General features: G+C 53.7%; 2 protein-coding genes across 4 annotated transcripts in view; one reads left to right on the plus strand and one right to left on the minus strand.

Moving 5' to 3' along the window:
• Positions 1 to 1,536: 1,536 nt before the first annotated feature.
• On the minus strand, positions 1,537 to 5,064 carry CBLN1 (cerebellin 1 precursor). Its single transcript, XM_066242745.1, has 3 exons — positions 4,801 to 5,064; positions 4,536 to 4,655; positions 1,537 to 3,179 (listed from the first exon to the last, which is right to left on the minus strand). The coding sequence occupies exons 1-3, from the start codon at positions 5,062 to 5,064 to the stop codon at positions 2,982 to 2,984; spliced, it is 582 nt and encodes a 193-aa protein (XP_066098842.1). The 3' UTR covers positions 1,537 to 2,981.
• A 635-nt stretch (positions 5,065 to 5,699) lies between these two features.
• The window catches only part of C9H16orf78 (chromosome 9 C16orf78 homolog), a 72,971-nt gene continuing 61,265 nt past the window's right edge, over positions 5,700 to 17,405 (plus strand). For all 3 annotated transcript variants that reach the window (XM_066243021.1, XM_066243022.1, XM_066243020.1), the window contains exon 1: positions 5,700 to 5,817. The gene's annotated coding sequence lies outside the window, so the exon portion shown is untranslated. The remainder of the gene's footprint in view (positions 5,818 to 17,405) is intronic.

Raw genomic sequence — 17,405 nt, forward strand, 5'->3', positions numbered from 1 at the left:
GTGTGGGCAGCCACTGCCCGTGGAGCCCGCTAAAGAGCGGCAGACAGCCGCACCTTAGATGTGACCCTTCTGGACCAGACAGTCCTGGTGGGAGGCAGGGGTGGGGTGTGCCCCCCGCCCCCGGTCAAGCAGTGCCTGCACTGAAGGGAAAGGACAGCTTCCCAGAGGAGGCGGCCTGTTAGAGGAACCGCTCAGATCCTCAGAAGGAAGAGCATTTGGCAAAGCAGAGGAGAGAAAGGGTACTTCAGCTTGAAGCGAGGAAACAGCAAGAACAGAGCTGTGAAGACAGACAGGGATGGGAGGCCGGCTCCTGGAATGGCGGAGGGAAGGGAAGGGGTGAGCCGGAAGGAGGCGTGGCTGGGGCCAGTCTGAGAAGGGTCTCCAGTGTGGAGGCCAGAGGTTTGGGGGAGCAGCGTCCCTCCCCCAGGGAGGGGCGCGCTGGAGCTGGAGCAGAACCAAGGGGCAGCTCCCTTCTCTGTCCCCCTGGGGGTCTGCGTGCTCCTTCCTCTGCTGACCTCCCCGGCTCCTGAGCAGGGAAGGGCTCAATGAGCTTGAGAGTCTGGGTGCACAGGGCTCGTGGCCGAGCCTGGGGAGCTGCCCCCAGGAGCCTGGTCAGCGTGGGCTGCAGCCAGGACTCACTAAACCCCGGCGAATTAACTGGGGACCCACAGTCAAGGAACAGCTGGGGCCTCAGGAGAGACTCTTGGAGATGTTTAGATCCTTCTCTATCTTTATACTCACGGGGAAACTGAGGCCCAGAGAGGGGATTGGTCAGTCACACAGGATGGGCGCAGCCTGGTGGTCCCGGGCCTGGACAGTTGCCTGGTTGGTGCCCTCTTCAGAAAGAGGAGTGACCATCCACCTGCAGCCAGAGCTTCCCTGGGTGGTGGCCTCTGCCCCTCCGGAGCGAGTGCCCAGGGCGCTAAGCGCTATGGCCCGAGTGGCATGGCGAGGCCGGAGTGGTTGGGTCCAGCCAGTTCCGCTGCTGACGCACCAGCTCTCCCGGACTCTCGTCCCAACGTCCCAACGAAAGAACTTGGAGAAAATATTTTTGTCTTTTTTAAAAATTTTTTTTTTTTAAATGAAGTCCTCTAGGGCCCTGATCCCACCTCACCTCCGCTTCCCTGGGGTCTAACTTGCGGGGAGGAGAGCTGCGAGGTGGAAGAGCAAAGCGCCCCGAGCGCCGACCACTTCCAAAGCCCTCAGAGCTTCCCCTCCGCCGGGCTGAGGAGGCGGGCCCACGCGTGTGCCGGAGGAGCAGGGCCGGAGCTCCAACGACGGCCGCCTACTCGGTAAATTGCTCCGTCAGACGAGCCGCAGGAATAAATCGAGATACGTTGCTTATTGTGCTATTATTAACTCCCTCATCTCCCCACCTCCAGGAGCTAATCTTGGGTCAGGAAAAAAAATTCCTCTAAAAAAGAGAACCAGAGGGTCCCGTCCAGGCCGAGGACCCCACCCCAGGCCCGTGTCCGCTCACCACTGCCCCGCGCCCGCCCTCCCCGTGGCCGGAGCGACTGGGTCAGACTGCCAGACTTAAAACGACGTTGTTTATTTCAATCTTTGCTTTCACATTATGTCCCCATACAATCAAAACTCTTAGACGAACCTCTTGATCAAAAGTCCCGCGATGAGCGCCCGTCCTGGGCGCCCGGGGTGGGGGTCCCGGGAGTGGACCCGGGGTTCGGTTCGGAGCGGTAGTACAAAAACGCTGCTGCGGAACCGAGGAGCGCGCGGCGGCAGACACCCGGGGGCGGAGGTGCGGAAAGCGGACCGCTCAGAGCGGCCTTGCTCCAGATCCTCTGATGCATGTGGACGTCGAAAAAACCCCAAAACTTTGCTTCCTGGCGGCAGCTCCGCCTAGCTTTGTAAGATTTCGGCCAAATTCCCTACGTTTGCGCCAAAGCAGAGAGCGCGGGCGAGAGTGCGGGGCTGGCCCCCGGCCCGGCGCCGGCAGGAGCGCGCGGGGTTCGCCAGGGAGCGCTTGCGCGCGCCCGACATGGCTCGGGTAGCATGCTCGCCCGTCCCCCACACTCTCGGAACTTGGTCCTTCCGCACGCCTCGAACCTCGCAGCTGGGGCAGATGCGGAGTTCAGAAAGCGGTTTCAGAAAAATAAAAGTCTCGCTTCCACTTTATTGAAATAAAGCAAATTGAAACCTTGGCTATTCACACGTATGTTACAGAGGACGAGGAAGCGTCCGGGAGAACCTCCTGGCGGTTGTGAGTGGAGCCACAGAACACGAGGGCATCGACAAGCGGCGGAGCATCGAGCAGCCTCGGGTTTCACGATCACTCCGAACAGGACACGGAAATACGGACATACAGCCAGTGTCCACTGGGGAGAGTTCTTCGTGTACAGATGATATATAGTCATATGTATATAGTTATGTATATTTATTTTAAACCCGTTCACCACTAAGGTGAGTCCTTTCTCTGCTGATGAGCAGCCAAGGACACAAAATATTTTCAGCTAATTAACTCTTGCCCGGTGTTGTAAGTAGAGCAATACTTGCCAAATTAAAACTACCTCCCCCATCAAAAATACAAAATAAAAACCTTAACCCCATCAACTAAAATGGGGGCGGGGCATATTAGATTTCAGCAGGAGACGTGGGAGGAAAGGTATCTCACATTATACAGTGAAATAAAAAGGTTTCTGTCTATAAATCGTAAGGAACATGAGCTTGGGGTGAGAAACAACGACAAGGCGGTCTCTCTTCCTGCAGCGCTGCGCCTGGAAGGGGGAAGGTGAGCTCGTTTTTGGAGATGGGAGTGCGCAGAGTTAAGTGGAATTGACTTCCGATGAGTGAACGGACAAAGTTGTCCGACCGCCTGCGCGCTCGCCTTTGACCCGCGCGCAGCTGGAAACCCCGTGGGAAGTTCCAAGTCCTGCCGCCTTCTCGTCCTCTCCATTTCGGCCTCTTTCTCATCCCCCTCCGGCCTTGGCCCTCGTCCGGCCTCCGCTCCCGAGACGAGCTGGTCAGAGGGGAAACACGAGGAATCCGGAGAAGGTGGAGTACTTCCAGCCTCCCATCAAGTTCCCCCGCTCCAGCTTGAGGTATGCTCGGTCGCCTTTCTCCATCTGGATCAGGACTCCGTTGCTGGCCGCCTCCCGGGTCACGTCCTGGTCACCAGCGAAAGCCGAAATCACCGGCCACCCGTTTAACATAAGGCTCACCTGAGAAAGAGAAAAGGCCCGCTTCAGAGCTGCAACCTGGGCGGTACCGAAGCGGCAGCGGAGACACGACCCTTCGCCGCTCGGCGACCGGCCCTGAAGGCCTGGGAGCAGGGGGTGTGGGGGGGGCGGACAGAAAGGTGCTTTAGAGATTTCTGCTGAGGCTCCAGTGGGGGCGAGAGGCGGCCCGTCTGGATGAGAGGGTGGATCTGCGCCCTCACCAGAGTCACCTTCATTTCCTGAACGCGCCCAGGAACCCCAAGGGCTCTCTTGACTCCAGTTTAAGGACTCCATCGGTGGCTCAAGCGCCCTGAGGCCTTATTCCCTTCGCCAGCCCAACCCTCTCCCCCACCCCCAAGGCTCAAAAACTGAGAGTCAGATAACTCTGCTGTGGACGCTACTGGGGGGGAAAAAAAAAAAAACCAACCAACCCCGGCTCCGCCTGGTCCTAGCTTCCTGGGCCCAGTGGACACAGCGAAGGAGCCAGGCTCGGCTTTTGGCTCGAGAGAAATCTCGCGCAGAGCTGCATCCTGTGCTTCACCCCCAAACCCCAGGCTCAATGCCCGTCCAGCGCCGGCCGCTCCCGCCATCCGCCGCCCCGGTTTGCCCTTGCGGTGGCTTCGGCGGCCAGAGTCCCCGCGCGCGCGCGCGCGTCCTTTTCCCAGCCGCGTGTCCCACCTTCCGTCTCAGCCCAAAGGAAACCTAGACACCTCCGGGACCCTGGGGAGCCGCCGAGAGCGGGCTGGGACAAAGCTGGAGCCCGGAGGGAGTGGCCCTACGCCACCTCCTTTCTTTCTCTCCCCTTTAACCGTTTGGGCTCGGCTGCTAGTTCAAAAAAAAACAAAAAAAAAAACCCCAGAGCGGGTCGGCAAAGGAACGCCGGGAGCCCCCCCGCCCCCGCCCGGGGCGCGGTGCTGAAGGCGGTTAGTGTTCTGGCGTCTCGCGGGCTCGGGAGCCGGCGCTAGGGGTCGGGGTACTGTCCGCGGTGCTGAAGGCGGTGGCGGTCGGGAGTCGGGTAAACCTTACGGAAGAGGGAGCTGTCTGTGGTTCTAACAGCAACCTCCACGGGAAATCTTTAGTCCCATAGGAAAGCGTGAGAACCTCTTTGGAGGGGCCCAGAAAGGCGGATGGGGGGGGGGGAACTCTGCCTTTGAGGAGGGGGCTAGGTTCCACGAGCCAACGACAGGGGAAGCAAGGGACAGCCCAAGCCACGGAAGCCTGAGGGCCTGCTACTCGTCCTTCCAAGAAGCCCTGGGGTCCCTGCAGTTACCTTTCCACCTCCAAGCCCCAAACGGCCGCTCAGCCCCGCGGCTCGTGGCCCCCTACCGGGGCCAGGCCTGGCCCGAGGCGGCGGCTGACCTGTATGGTCTGTCTGTTGTAGACTTTCACCACGTGGAAGTTAAAACTGTAGATGCCTTTGCGCGGGGCGATGAAAGTGCTGCGTTCCGAGTCAAAGTTGTTCCCGATGTTCACTAGTACCTATAACGGGACGGGACGGAAGGGAGTAGGGGAGAGTCAAGCCGAACTCGCGCCACGCGCCTCCGCAGAGACCCTGGAGACCCGGCACCTCCCTCCCACCTCCCCGGCAGGCACTCCGCCGGTCCAGTCTGCACGTAGCACTCACCTGGTCGAAGTAGATGATCATGGTGCGGTTACTCATCTCGGACGGCTCGTGGTTCGTGCTTCTGATGGCAGAGAAAGCCACCTTGGCGCTGCCCGAGCGCACAGAGATGCCCAGAGCTGTGCCCGTGGGATCGGAGGTGGGGTTGGAGTCGCACACCACCAGGCACTTGCCCTCCAGCACGATGGGCTCCGTCTCATTCTGCCCGCGGGCCGGGCCCGCCAGCCACACCGCCCCAAGCAGCAGCAGCTCCACGACGCCCAGCATCGCGGCGCCGGCGCCCACCCCGCCCCCCGCCCCGGGGGCTGCCTGCGCCAGCCGCCCCCCCCGCCCCAGCCCCGCTCCGGAGCCCCCTCCTCAGCTCCGTGCGCAGCTCCGCCGACGCCGCTCTGGGCACTCCTGTTCTTCCTTGCGCTCCGGGACAGGCGTGCCCCCCGCGCGATGCTCCCGGAGCCCCGCCCAGGCCTCAGGGGAGCCGCGGCTGCCCAGCCGCACTTGGATGCATAGCCGCTGCCGCTCAGTCCCCGCTGCTTCCGCCGCCTCCTGCCCGCACCCGCCGCTGGCGCCGCCGCCGCCGCTCTGAATTATTGATGCAGCCGGCTCTGCAGCCGGAGCGGGCGGAGAGCGCGCGCCGGGCACAAAGGCGCGGACCGCGGCCTGGCCCCGCCCCCGCCGCCCCCCTGCCCGCCTCCTTTTACAGCCCCGCCCCCCCTCGGCCGAGGCCCCGCCCCGCAGCCAATCCTGGAGCGCCGCGCTCCCCGCCGGGCCAATAGCGGTGCTGTCCGCGCGCGGCCACCTGACCCCGGGCGCCGTTGTTATTAGGCGCGGCGAGGCGGGCGGCGCGCGGCAGCAGGGTTGGGCTCTGGCCCGGAGTCGACTGAGGGTGCGAGGGCCGGGGACGCGCGCGGGCGCGCGCCCGCACTGTCCACGGCAGCTGCTCGCCTTCTCGCCTGTCACCTCCTGCCACGGTCTTGCTCAGCCCCGTCAGCCCTTCCGCCCGCATCGCTCTTTGGCCCTCAGGTAGGAGGTGCGCGCGCCCAGGATCGGGAGGAGAAACGCAGGGGGCGTGCAGCGTCCGCTTGTGGGCGCGTGGGGCTGAAGGTGAGCGCCCCCCAGCGGGCGCAGGCGCGTGGGGCAGTCGACGCGCGGGCGAGCCTCGGTGCGCGGACTGACCGGACGACGGACTGCAGGGCGCGTGCGTGCACGGCGCGGCGGGGCGGGGCGGGGCGGGGCGTGCGCGGTGGCCTCCGGGGGAGGTGCACGTGCTACCCGCCAGGAGCCGGCTTGGCCGGGACTCGAGGCCGGTTTCTCCACGCTCACCTTTCACAGCCCACGGCCATGAGGTTGGAACAGGACCCGCGGCCCTTGTCCACCTCTCGAAGAGCCTGCTCTGCGGGCCACGGAGTCATTGTGAGCATGCATTCATTCATTCGTTCGTTGATTCATTTATTCAGGCTAGATAATGGAACACGGGCTAAGTGCCGGACACTGGGGCGGGCGCTGAGGGTGCCACGGTGAGCAAAATCAGACGAGACCAGCTCTCGTGCCTCCTGCAGTCCGATGCGATGCGGAGGGCAGTAACAAGAACACAGGCGTCACACGCGGGCTCATGGACCAGATACCATTTTCTCTTGCACTAACAATGTGTACTCTGCATCTTTACTTTTTATTTACTGTGCACCTTTATAGTTGGGCAAACAAGTGTGTTAGGCTTGTTCACTTGCACTTTGCCTGACTGGTGCGTGAGCACGAGGCAGCACCTCGTGTGTATAGTCTATGTAAGACTGCAGGTGCTTGCCCTCAGGGCGGCAGGTTGTGATTGCCTGCCGTCATTGGGAAGGGCCATATTTTGCTATTGTGTGCGGGAGAAGGGGTCCCTCCCCCCACAACCCGCCTGTTATGCTTGTGAGTCCTGAGAGAGAAAAGGAAGCAGTTTTTCCCTGCCTGTTTGCTCATCCGCCATTGGGAGACTCTAATAAATGGAATGGAATGGAATGGCCCATCATCCTCCGGCACCGCAGTTCCTTTATGGTCTGCCGGAATCCACTGGGAACCTGCATGGCTACGGCCCCAGCCTTACAATGTCTCATCCACGGGTACCTGCACATCGTTGTTTTGAGTGTAGACACGAAATCTTGTGGTTTATGGGTGATGTTTTCCAAGCGTAATTTTGACCCTAAATGAGTTTTTGTGTCAGGCATTGACTTGAAACTTCACACACATTGTCGCAAACGTGAACGTCAAAGCACAACTCTGCTGAGTGGGAGGAGAGAGGAGCCGCGGAGATGGGAAGAGGAGGCTTGGGGTGCGGGAAGGCGGAGGAGACCTTGAAGGAGGGACGCAGGCAGTTAACCCGCAGAGGCAGGAGAGTGTGTGGTCCACCCAGTCAAGTCCAAAGCAAAAGCACCCTCTCGGGACACCAAACAGAGGCGGGTTGGGTCGCTCTGGTCACAGCCGGGCGCCCTTGAACCCGCGTGCTCAGCCGAGCCAGGACAGACGTGTGGCCGGCGGCCGAGCGCGAGCCCGGGAATCTGGAGAGATGTGAGTGAGGCTCCGAATGACTGCGGCTCCTTTCGGCCTCCGGGAGTCTGCCGCCCCCTAGCCGAGAGACCAGCCTTGGCATAGCCAGCAGCCAAGCCCTTTCTTTCTCTTTCAACTGTCTTTGTTACTTTTGAGACTTTGATCTTTCTTTAAAGAGTTGGAGGGGGGGGGCACCTGCTTCATTTCGGAGGCCTGCTGAGGTCACTGGGGCAGGGAACAGGTAGAAATTTTACATTAAATTAAAATGACAAAAAAAATATTTTTCAGCTCATCTTACATCCCCAGAAAGCTGCATTGACACCTCCTTCGAGAGAGAGCATGAACTAATTGAAGAGGGGAGAGCTGAGTAATGAGACTGCACCCAGTGTAGCGGCCAAGACTGGCAGCTCTACCGGGGGTGGGGGAGTGGGGAGGTGTGTGTGTGGGGGAGGGTGCCGCCAGGGGAAACACGTGTGTAGCCAGCAGCGTGCCTGCAGTGCCCTAGCTCCGTACATTCTGTCATTTCAAATACTTCCTGAGTGCCACCCTGTCTGGGGGAGAGCCTGTGTTCCTAGGGTTCACCAGCAGGCCTGAGATAACCTGGAGGGCGATGGTGGCCCACCCCCTCCTCTCCTCTTCGTGGTCAGGCCCCGGAGGGCAGGCCAGTGTTCTTCATCTTGTGTCTCCAGCCTCCGCCTCCGCAGCCCAGACCTGCCATTCTAAGGGCCTGCTGGATCCCTGTCCTTCTATATCCTGCCAGTGTGTTTCCTCCGCCGCTGCTTTGTCTCCTTCCTTCTTTCCCTTGCTCAGTGGCAACAGCTGCACCCACCTGGGCACCCTCCGTATCTAACTTGCCTGCATCTCTATGTCCCATTGTTTCAGCCATGCCTACGGCACCACCTGCCCGAGATTCATCATCTCTGACCTGGGCTCTTTCAAGAGGTCCTGGCCCTGGCCGGTTGGCTCAGTGGTAGAGCGTCAGCCTGGCGTGCAGGGGTCCCGGGTTCGATTGCCGGCCAGGGCACACAGGAGAAGCGCCCATCTGCTTCTCCACCCCTCCCCCTCTCCTTCCTCTCTGTCTCTCTCTTCCCCTCCCACAGCTAAGGCTCCACTGGAGCAAAGTTGGCCCGGGTGCTGAGGGTGGCTCTGTAGCCTCTGCCTCAGGCGCTAGAATGGCTCTGATTGCGGCAGAGCGATGCCCCAGAGGGGCAGAGCATCGCCCCCTGGTGGGCATGCTGGGTGGATCCTGGTCCGGCACATGCGGGAGTCTGTCTGACTGCTCCCTGTTTCCAGTTTCAGAAAGGTAAAAAAAAAAAAAAGAGGCTCCTAATTCATTATCCAGGGCTTAATGCAAGGATCACCTCCTGGCTGTGTACTGGATACCATATATTCTTTCATTTGATGGCTGTCTCGTGAGTGCCCTGGGATATGTGACCTCCACTCTCCTCCCATGGAAGTGAGACTTCCCTGGCCTCCTGTATTGCAGACTGAACACCCCCTTGGCATGCTTCGTCACTCTCCTACATAGTATGAGTTCAAAAAATAATAGTTTAATGTGGATAGACATGTGCTTTCCTGAATTGTGAGGTTTCAGTGAGATGATGTATTAACGCATACGGCACGGAAAATCCATTAGCCACCCTAACAGCAGTCGTGTTTATTTTTAGTGTTGCCATGTTGTTAGACTCAGGGTTCTTTTAGCTGCAAGTGACAAAACCCAATTCAAGCTGGCTTATTAAGGACTTTATTTGGTTGATGCAGAAGCCTCCGGGTAGGTCTTGTCAGTTAAAGTACGGCTGGGTCCATCGGTCAAGGTTATCAGGATCTGTTTCCTGGGTTTGGCTTCATTTTCAGGCAAATTGTTTTTCATTTGCTGAGTCCTAGAAGCCACTACCAACTTACTCCTAGCAAGAAAGCAAGAACTGTTTGTTTATTTATTTATTTATGTATTTATTTACTTTTCAGTATTTACAGCAAACATCTCAGGGCGATTCTTACAGGAGCGGTCTGAGGCACTTGCCCTTCTCCAAACAAGTTCTGCTGACTGAGCTTGGGTCCAGGTGGCTTCCTCTGGAAGGGGGTCTGGTGTTAGCTCCACGTGGTCCGGACTAGGGGACTTCTCTAAAGGAACAGCAGAGAAGGCGTGCTCGACAGACAGGAGCAACACATGTCTATGTTAACCTTGCTTGGAGGTTTCCACTGCAGTAGACTTCCCCCCAGAGGAGTGATGACGAAGACCGATACAGTACCCAGAACAATAGGGGTGTGTTTGCCTTGGTCTTTTTCTTGCATTTTTCTGAAGTGAGAAGCAGGGAGGCAGAAACAGACTCCCACATGCGCCCAACTGGGATCCACCTGGCATGCCCATCAGGGGGTGATGCTCTGCCCATCTGGGGCATTGCTCCGTTGCAACTGGAGCCATTCTAGCACTGGAGGCAGAGGCCATGGAGCCATCCTCAGAGCCCGGGCCAACTTTGCTCCATTGGAGCCTTGGTTGTGGGAGGGGAAGAGAGAGACAGAGAGGAAGGAGAGGGGGAGGGGTAGAGAAGCAGATGGGCACTTCTCCTGTGTGCCCTAACCGGGAATTGAACACAGGACTCCCAGATGCCTGGCCGATGCTCTGCTGCTGAGCCAACCAGCCAGGGCTTGCCTTGGTCTTTTAGGAACTTCAAGACCTCACCTATACATGAAAGCAGATAGTACCAACACTGATGTCACCTAAGGGTTAACATTGGAGTTGGAATGCACTTCAAATGGTAGAAAAGTAGATAAGTAGAAGTAATTAAGGGAGGGTATCTTTGTCAAAAAAAAAGAAAAAATGAAAAAGTTACTTGATGGCAACGTTTTATTGGAATTGGGTTTTTTTTTTTTTTTGGCTCCTAAAAAGATGAAAATTTTATTTCTTTGTGGATAGGTACTTAAAATTCCTCATTATTCATTGATTAATGAAAACAGATGAAAGTTGGAGAACGTCTGAAAAATAAAAGGATTGAGTTGGGACATTTCTGAAATTTAAGACTGTGGCTTTGCAGGCTTTTGAGGATTGCTGCAGTATTATAATACCATCTGTCTGAAGCCTTTAATGTGTTATATTTAGGGAATGGCAAGATTACAAATAATGAATTTATACTGTTATTATATCCTTTACCTGCTGCTTCAAATGCAGCCTTCTGTTTTGATGAAATCAAAGCCCCCACTCCCCACCCCATGCGTTCCGAATTTCCCACCACAGTGCATTTTAAGAAGTGAGGTGACTTATATTCGTAGAAACCCTGCCCACCCCAGGCCCCATCTCCCTGGACAAAAAACAGACACCCTCTATTGTTGGAATGAGAGAACATTTTCAAGAAAAGGAGACTATTTTGTCAGAGGATAGGAAACAAACTCATCCTTTTATGAAATTGAAATGGGCCCTCTAATGTTTATACACATCAAACAATATTTCATCTCTTTCAGTCTTGGTTCAAAGCCCTAGACAGTACCATCCCCTAGTTTTTAGTTCATTTTCCCATAAAGCAGAAGAGAAAGGCTATTCTGTCCTGAAGAGTGTTAAGTTGAGGATTTCACGGGTCAAGTTCATTTTCAATTAATGCTTGGAGCTAGACTATCGGGGAAGAGAATGATTCTGAGTTGTGCAAAGTATGAAATAATTTAACTTTCACCGAAACCTCAGTGTTTCTGAGTGTTTCTTTTTTCTCCGCTCAGATTCACTTCAATTCATCATTTTTGCCATTTAAATATAAAAAGTATGCTTCAAAATTAAACTTTGTAATTGGGTACTTTTTATTAACTACAGGAAAATGCGGGGTTACTTTTTAATTAAACTGTTGGTGATAAACACTGTAATTCTTCAAAAAAAAAACTTCTTAAAAAATGAAATTATATATTCAAAATGTCTTTAGTTCTTAGGTCAGTACCAAGATAAGCATTTTCTTAGGCTCTGTTCAGAAGGAGAGACTGTATATCTTCTAAACTGAGAGATCCTGGCACTGTTTTTAAAACGATGCCTGACCCTGCTGTGGTACACGCTGGTAGAAATTTTGTATGAAGCTGTTATTCAAGTTGATGACATTAAGGTCAAAGGAGAAAAACATAACATAATCCTACAGAGCTGCTCTTGAGAGGAAAAGAACAAAAACCCCACAGAGGTAACATCAAACACCCGCTGGAATTTTTCCAAGAAGTAATTACTTGTGTGCTTTTGGGGTGGTTGATTATGGGGACAAACCAAAGTTTGGCCAACGCAGCAAACATTTATCGAGGGTCTGCAATGGGCAAGACACCGTTTTAGGGCCTGTAGCTACTGCCGAGATGGATCACACACGCTCCGTGCCCTCTGGGTCTTTGTGTGCCGGTAGGCAGACGGACGTATCTGGAAACTTCCGCTGAGGCCTGACCAGGAGGTGGTGCAGTGGGTAGAGCATATGCCTGGGACACAGAGGACCCAGGTTCGAGACCCTGAGGTTTGAGCACGGGCTCTTCCAGCTTGAGTGCAGGCTCACCAGCTTAAGCACGGGGTTGCTGGCTTGAGCTTGGGATCATAGACATGATGCCATGGTTGCTGGTTTGAGCCCAAGGTTGCTGGCTTGAGCAAGAGGTCGCTGGCTTGAGCAAGAGGTCACTGTCTCAGCTGAGCCCCCCCCCCAAGGTCAAGGCACATATGAGAAAGCAATCAATGAACAACTAATGTGCCACAATGAAGAATTGATGCTTGTCATCTTTCTCCCTTTCTGTCTGTCCCCCCCCCCTTCATCTCTCTCTTGCTTAAAAATAAAAAAAAAGAAAGACTCCCCTGGTTATATGAAGAAGGCCTGTTAGTAGTGGTACTACTTAAATTCTTATGTGGTCATTTGACTTATCCTCTGTTTTTGTTTACATTTGCCTTCTAAGCCGAAGACTTACAAAAATTACACATCAACTTGATAGATGAGAGAACTTTCAAACAAATATTTCAGGTCTGCCCTTTAAGGGCATTTAACATTTATCAAAGAAATGGTGAAAGTGTAGTCATTTATCTGGGGGTGGCTGGACTAACATTTGGTGAAAGTTATCCCCAGCTCTACGAGGAGTCTTGGGGAAGTGTCCGGGGTCTGGCGTCCACTGATGGGTGTGGAGAGACTCCCCGCCGTCCAGAGCGCTCTCGAGATGGGGCCTTAGAGAGAAGCCCGCTGCCTGGAGGGCTTGTGGAGCCACAGGCTTCTGTGGAACCAGGAGGCGCATGAAAGGAAGCATCTAAGAGGCATTTGTAAGGGAGAAAAGCACAGAAGAGAAAAGGGTGTGGGTATTTAAAAAAAAAATTATCTAAGTGGGAAAATCTCCAAATGACATTTTTTGGGTGGGCGTTTTAGAAATTGGGTCAGAGGCACATGGTTGGTCTTGCCACCCTGCGTCAGTACTCGGGGACAGTTAAGTGACTGAACTCCCTCCCTCTGCCTTCCTCACCCACGTTCTTACCCCTGGAGCCTGATTCCTTCCAGCTGGCTTCTGGCCCAGCGGGCAGGAAAGCCTGAGTGGGGAGAAGAGAGGCAGGAGAGAGGAGTCGGGGAACTTCTGCCAGCTCTTCTGCTCCAGTGCAGGCGGTGAGAGGTCCCCGAAATCCGGCAGTGGCTTCTTCCCCTTTTCAGGATTGCCGCTCCTGCCCAGAAGCCCTCCCTGCGCCTCTCCTGGGTTCCAGCTCCCTCGCCGGTAACTCGCTTTCTCCCCTTTGTGTCTTCAGCTGGAGGGTGGGAGGCGGGCTGACCTCTGGGTCCCCAGACTCTGGGACCGATCCCCCTGACCCTGCCCACACCTCTGGGGGCTGTCCCTCCGTAACATCTCTCCAGATAAGCTTCTGAGTTCACTCCTGTTTCCTCCTGGGACCTCGGTGAGGCCTGTATCGGTGCAGAACCTTGCTTCACCTTCAGAACCAACAGACATGACACGTTTATGCTCCGTGGAACCATTAGTTGTTTCATCATTGGTTGTATCATAGAAAAAAAATCACTATGAATTCAGCCCTCGTTTATTAATTCAGATTAGCTAGCTGTGTGTCGTTACCAAAGCTATGCTATATTTCAAAAACTATTCATCATCAGTTTTAAAAATTAAGTACTAATAAATGTAATTATGCCATTTTCAGAATATTGAAGTGAAAATACTAAAGGACGCATCTTTAAGGAACAAATGCTCAATGTCCAATAAAGGACATCCTATATACGTGTAGTACAAGGGTATGTTGATATCTTGAGAAAATACACTCTTATCTTGTGGACTCATAAAGCTATCCTGAGTTTTTAAAACATAAAAACTGTACCAAAATATGTTTTTCTTATTGGGAAAGCAGGGCAGTTACTGCCGTTCCGTGTGTAAGCTTGCAGACTTTTACCTGTGCGTGCTTTCAACAAACAAGGGTCCCTTTGTTATTCGGTAAAACAGGTGATGTTTCAGATTTTAAGAGAATAGGTTGAAAGCACGTCACAGCCAGCTATACTTCAACATAGAGGTGCTTATGATGGAATCCTTTCTGTCATCCACTCAATTTCACCACCCCTTTTGCACCTATCAAAACAGTGTTGATGACTAGTTAGGAAACACAAAGCAGCTAGAAAGTAATCTTTGACAAGTAGGCTATCCACAAACAGTGACGAAAGTCCAGAGAAATTCAGTGAAAACAGCTCTTCAATCCTAGTTCACTGGTCTAGAAGAACAGGCTGGTTGAGCCTCTGTTTCCTTTGGTGGTTGTGGTAACATACAGCATCCTGTAACCATTTTAAGTAATTATAGATGTACTGCAATTTATCTATGGCTTTGTCGATACTTTATAACGCTTTACGGATACTTCCTCCGCCCTCACTTACAATGAAGTTGGTCCCAATGTTTAATGCAGCAGCAGTAGCAAGACTGTGGGGTATTATTGCGGTGAGACAGACTTCCATAACTGTTATAGATGAAGATCAGAATTTTGAATCTTTAGCCTGGAGGGTCTTGAACATTCAATAGTGACGTGTCTTCAACCTTAAGTGTTGAAACTTAATTCTTCTCCACTGCCTACATTTTCCAGACAGAGCCCAGGGAAGACAAGTTCCTCTGAGACAGTCCATGAGCACAGTGGTTCTTGGGCATGGCCACTGAGCCTGAGGGTGGCACGTGTTGTCCAACCTGTGGGGGTGCCCTCCTCCCCCTCCTTGGGTGTGCAGACTTAGAACCCAGGGGGGTGTGACAGCCCCGTGCTTGCTCCAGACCCATCTTGAGGCTGACCAGGGAGGTACTCACCTGGCCCTTTGCCTGTGGTTTGCCTTCTCGTGTGGGACAGAAGTTCAGGCAATGAGGTCTTCGTTTGGTTTTGGTAGATATATTTCATCCAAAGTCCTCATGCCCAAATTTTAAAACAAAGACTAGTTACGTACCTCTGTGACAGTGTCTACACAACTGGGGCAGGCTCACAACCACATCATGCATGCCTGTGTCAGTGTTTATTTATACACTCAACTGATGTGTGTTGGCTACCTCCTGGGTGGCAGGATTTGGTGCAGGGCCCAGGGATAGTCAATGAAAAAGCCAACGGAACTCCCTGCCCTGTGCGGATGACAGCCGAGGAAGAGATTTGATCACGTGGCAACCACGCCCTTCTCCTTCGGAATTTCACCGCTGTAATAGTGAGTTAAATCGGGCCCAACTCACCCGAGCACACAACTGAGAGCCACAGTGTTCTTCTGCGGAAACATCCGTAAAAGGATACCTCGCACCTGAGGAGTTGGCTACTTTTTTTTTAATGACATGAAAAAAACTTGTTTTGAATTTCTGTCTTGAGATTTAATCAGAAAATCATTGACCTCAAACCTTTTCTTTTTTTGGTGTTTTTATTTTATGTTTATTCGTACTTTTACATGTGAGCGACCTCAGGGTCCGTGAAGACGATGGCCATTATTCTGTTAGGTCGGCCCATGGTCAGTAGAGGGTGGTTTGCTGGGTTTTAAGCCTAAGAAAGGTTTTTTTTAAATAGCTTTTAATATATTCTTTAAATAGTCCTTGTTTGAAAAATATTCAACTTTAAAAACACGCTGAGAGAAGAACTCGGTGTTTGTGTTTGAGGTTAGAAACTGGGTGCATGGAGACCGGTTTCTCACGAGACCTGTCTCCTGTCACTCACGCTGTACGTCAGAGCTGTCGAACCTCCCGGCCGGGCTCACGGCTGTGTGTGCACACATCCCCTTGGAAGCCTTCAGTGTCCCCACTCCTGTGACTGCATGAACACGGTGTATATGCCTGTCCTCGCAAATGAGCTCCTCCCCTCCCCTTTGGGGCCGGGGGCGGGGGGGGGGGCTCCACATTGTGCTGTGTGAACATAAACCCAGAGCTTCCCACGTCTCTGGCGTCTTCTGTGTGACTTTTTGTATTATGCTGGGACAGTAGTTCTTTAAATAGAATCTTCTCCCGTGGAAATGGCCCACAATGCTGAGAGCACACCTTGCAAAAGAAAGGAAAAAAAAAAAGGTTAGTGTGAAACATGGTGCATCCTCAGCATGGCCGGGAAGTGCAAGTTAAAGAAAGCCCCCTGGAAGACCCAGCACAGGGGTACAGCAGTTCATCAGTGCATGGAGTCACTCAGGCGGGGGCGTGGGGGCGGGGGCGTGGGGGAGGCGCCGCGCGGCCACCCAGCGCCGAGGTGGAGCTCTGGCCAGCCTGTTTCCAAGGGCTCTCCTTTATTCCAGAGAAACCCACGTGCTGTTTGGAAGCACTGCTTCAGAGCATATGGCTCACCGTGCAACCAAAGGGCGTGTATGTGCTCCTCACTTGGCAAACGCTCTGCCAGTGCTAGGGAGAGCTCTGTTTGCAGCCCGAAGCTGGGAGCTGGCGGCGAGAGGGGCTCTGGGCGGTGGAGAAATGACCTCGCTGCTCGTTTAGACAGTTACTGGTTCCTTTTGTTCCCGTGGTACTGTTGCTAGACGGACCCATGGTTGTTGGTTTTTTGTTGTTGTTGTTGGTTTTTTTAACTAAAAGGCCTAAGTCGGTTTGATTTTTCCCACTCATTCTAAATGGGAACATTTGTTTCTGTTCAATGAGATGAGAAAAATTGGGGGGCCCTTCCTGATGTTTCATTGTCCACTGAATTATTTCAGTTGAAATCTATTTTTTCCATGTAGTCGAGACAATTTCCAAGTGATTGCCCTTTAAAAGTCACTTGATATGAAACAGGAAGAAAGCAAGCCCTGGCTGGTTGGCTCAGCCGTAGAGCATCGGCCCGGTGTGTGGAAGTCCCGGATTTGGTTCCCGGCCAGGGCACACAGGAGAAGCGCCCATCTGCTTCTCCACCCCTCCCCCACTCTTGCTTCTCTCTCTCTCTTCTTCTCCTGCAGCCAAGGCTCCATTGGAGTGAGTTGGCCCAGGTGTTGAGGGTGACTCCATGGCCTCTGCCTCAGGTGCTAAAAAATGGCTCTGGTTGCAACGGAGCAAGGGACCTAAATGGGCAGAGCATCGCCCCCTAGTGGGCATGTCTGGTGGATTCCAGCTGGGCACATGTGGGAGTCTGTCTCTGCCTGCCCTCCTATCACTAAAATAAGTAAACAAACAAACAAACAGGAAGAGAGCAAGATGTAATATTTTAAGGTAACTGAATATATTTAATCTAGAGAAGAAAAGACTTGGGAAACACATGATAGCTATTTTATTTTTAAGATTTTATTTATTCATTTGAGAAAGAAAGAGAGAGAAACTGGGGGGAGGAGCGGGAAGCATCAACTCTCGTACGTGTCTTGACCGGGCACACCTAGGGTTTTCGGACCAGTGACCTCAGCGTTCCAGGGGGTCGCTCTATTCGCTGCAGCACGGCAGGTCAGGGGGATCCCTGCAATCCCAGGGAAGAATGACTGGATTTATGGAGGCCACTTTCTGAATGGATGGACGGGAGGACGTTTTCAAACATGACTGTGACGGAGTGTTCAGATAGGGCCGGAGGACCTGTGGCCATCAGGACTGTTTCTGAGGCAGGGGCAGGTAAGATCTGAGCCAGTGTTCTACCGGTGGTGTGCTCGAGGTGTTCCTCAAAGAACTGCTATACGCAGCTTCAGTCCAAGAAATTACTATCCCTGTCGCCCCCATGTACCCCCCCC

The sequence above is a fragment of the Saccopteryx bilineata genome, chromosome 9 (genome assembly GCF_036850765.1).
Source record: "Saccopteryx bilineata isolate mSacBil1 chromosome 9, mSacBil1_pri_phased_curated, whole genome shotgun sequence".
Lineage (NCBI taxonomy): Eukaryota > Metazoa > Chordata > Mammalia > Chiroptera > Emballonuridae > Saccopteryx > Saccopteryx bilineata.

Excerpts from the sequence above, each read along its gene's own strand:
- CBLN1 (XM_066242745.1), bottom strand. The coding sequence starts at position 5,064 with ATGCTGGGCGTCGTGGAGCTGCTGCTGCTTGGGGCGGTGTGGCTGGCG. Across the intron at positions 4,656-4,800 it reads TGATCATCTACTTCGACCAG|GTACTAGTGAACATCGGGAA; the intron begins GTGAGTGCTACG and ends GTCCCGTTATAG. Across the intron at positions 3,180-4,535 it reads ACAACAGACAGACCATACAG|GTGAGCCTTATGTTAAACGG; the intron begins GTCAGCCGCCGC and ends TCTCTTTCTCAG.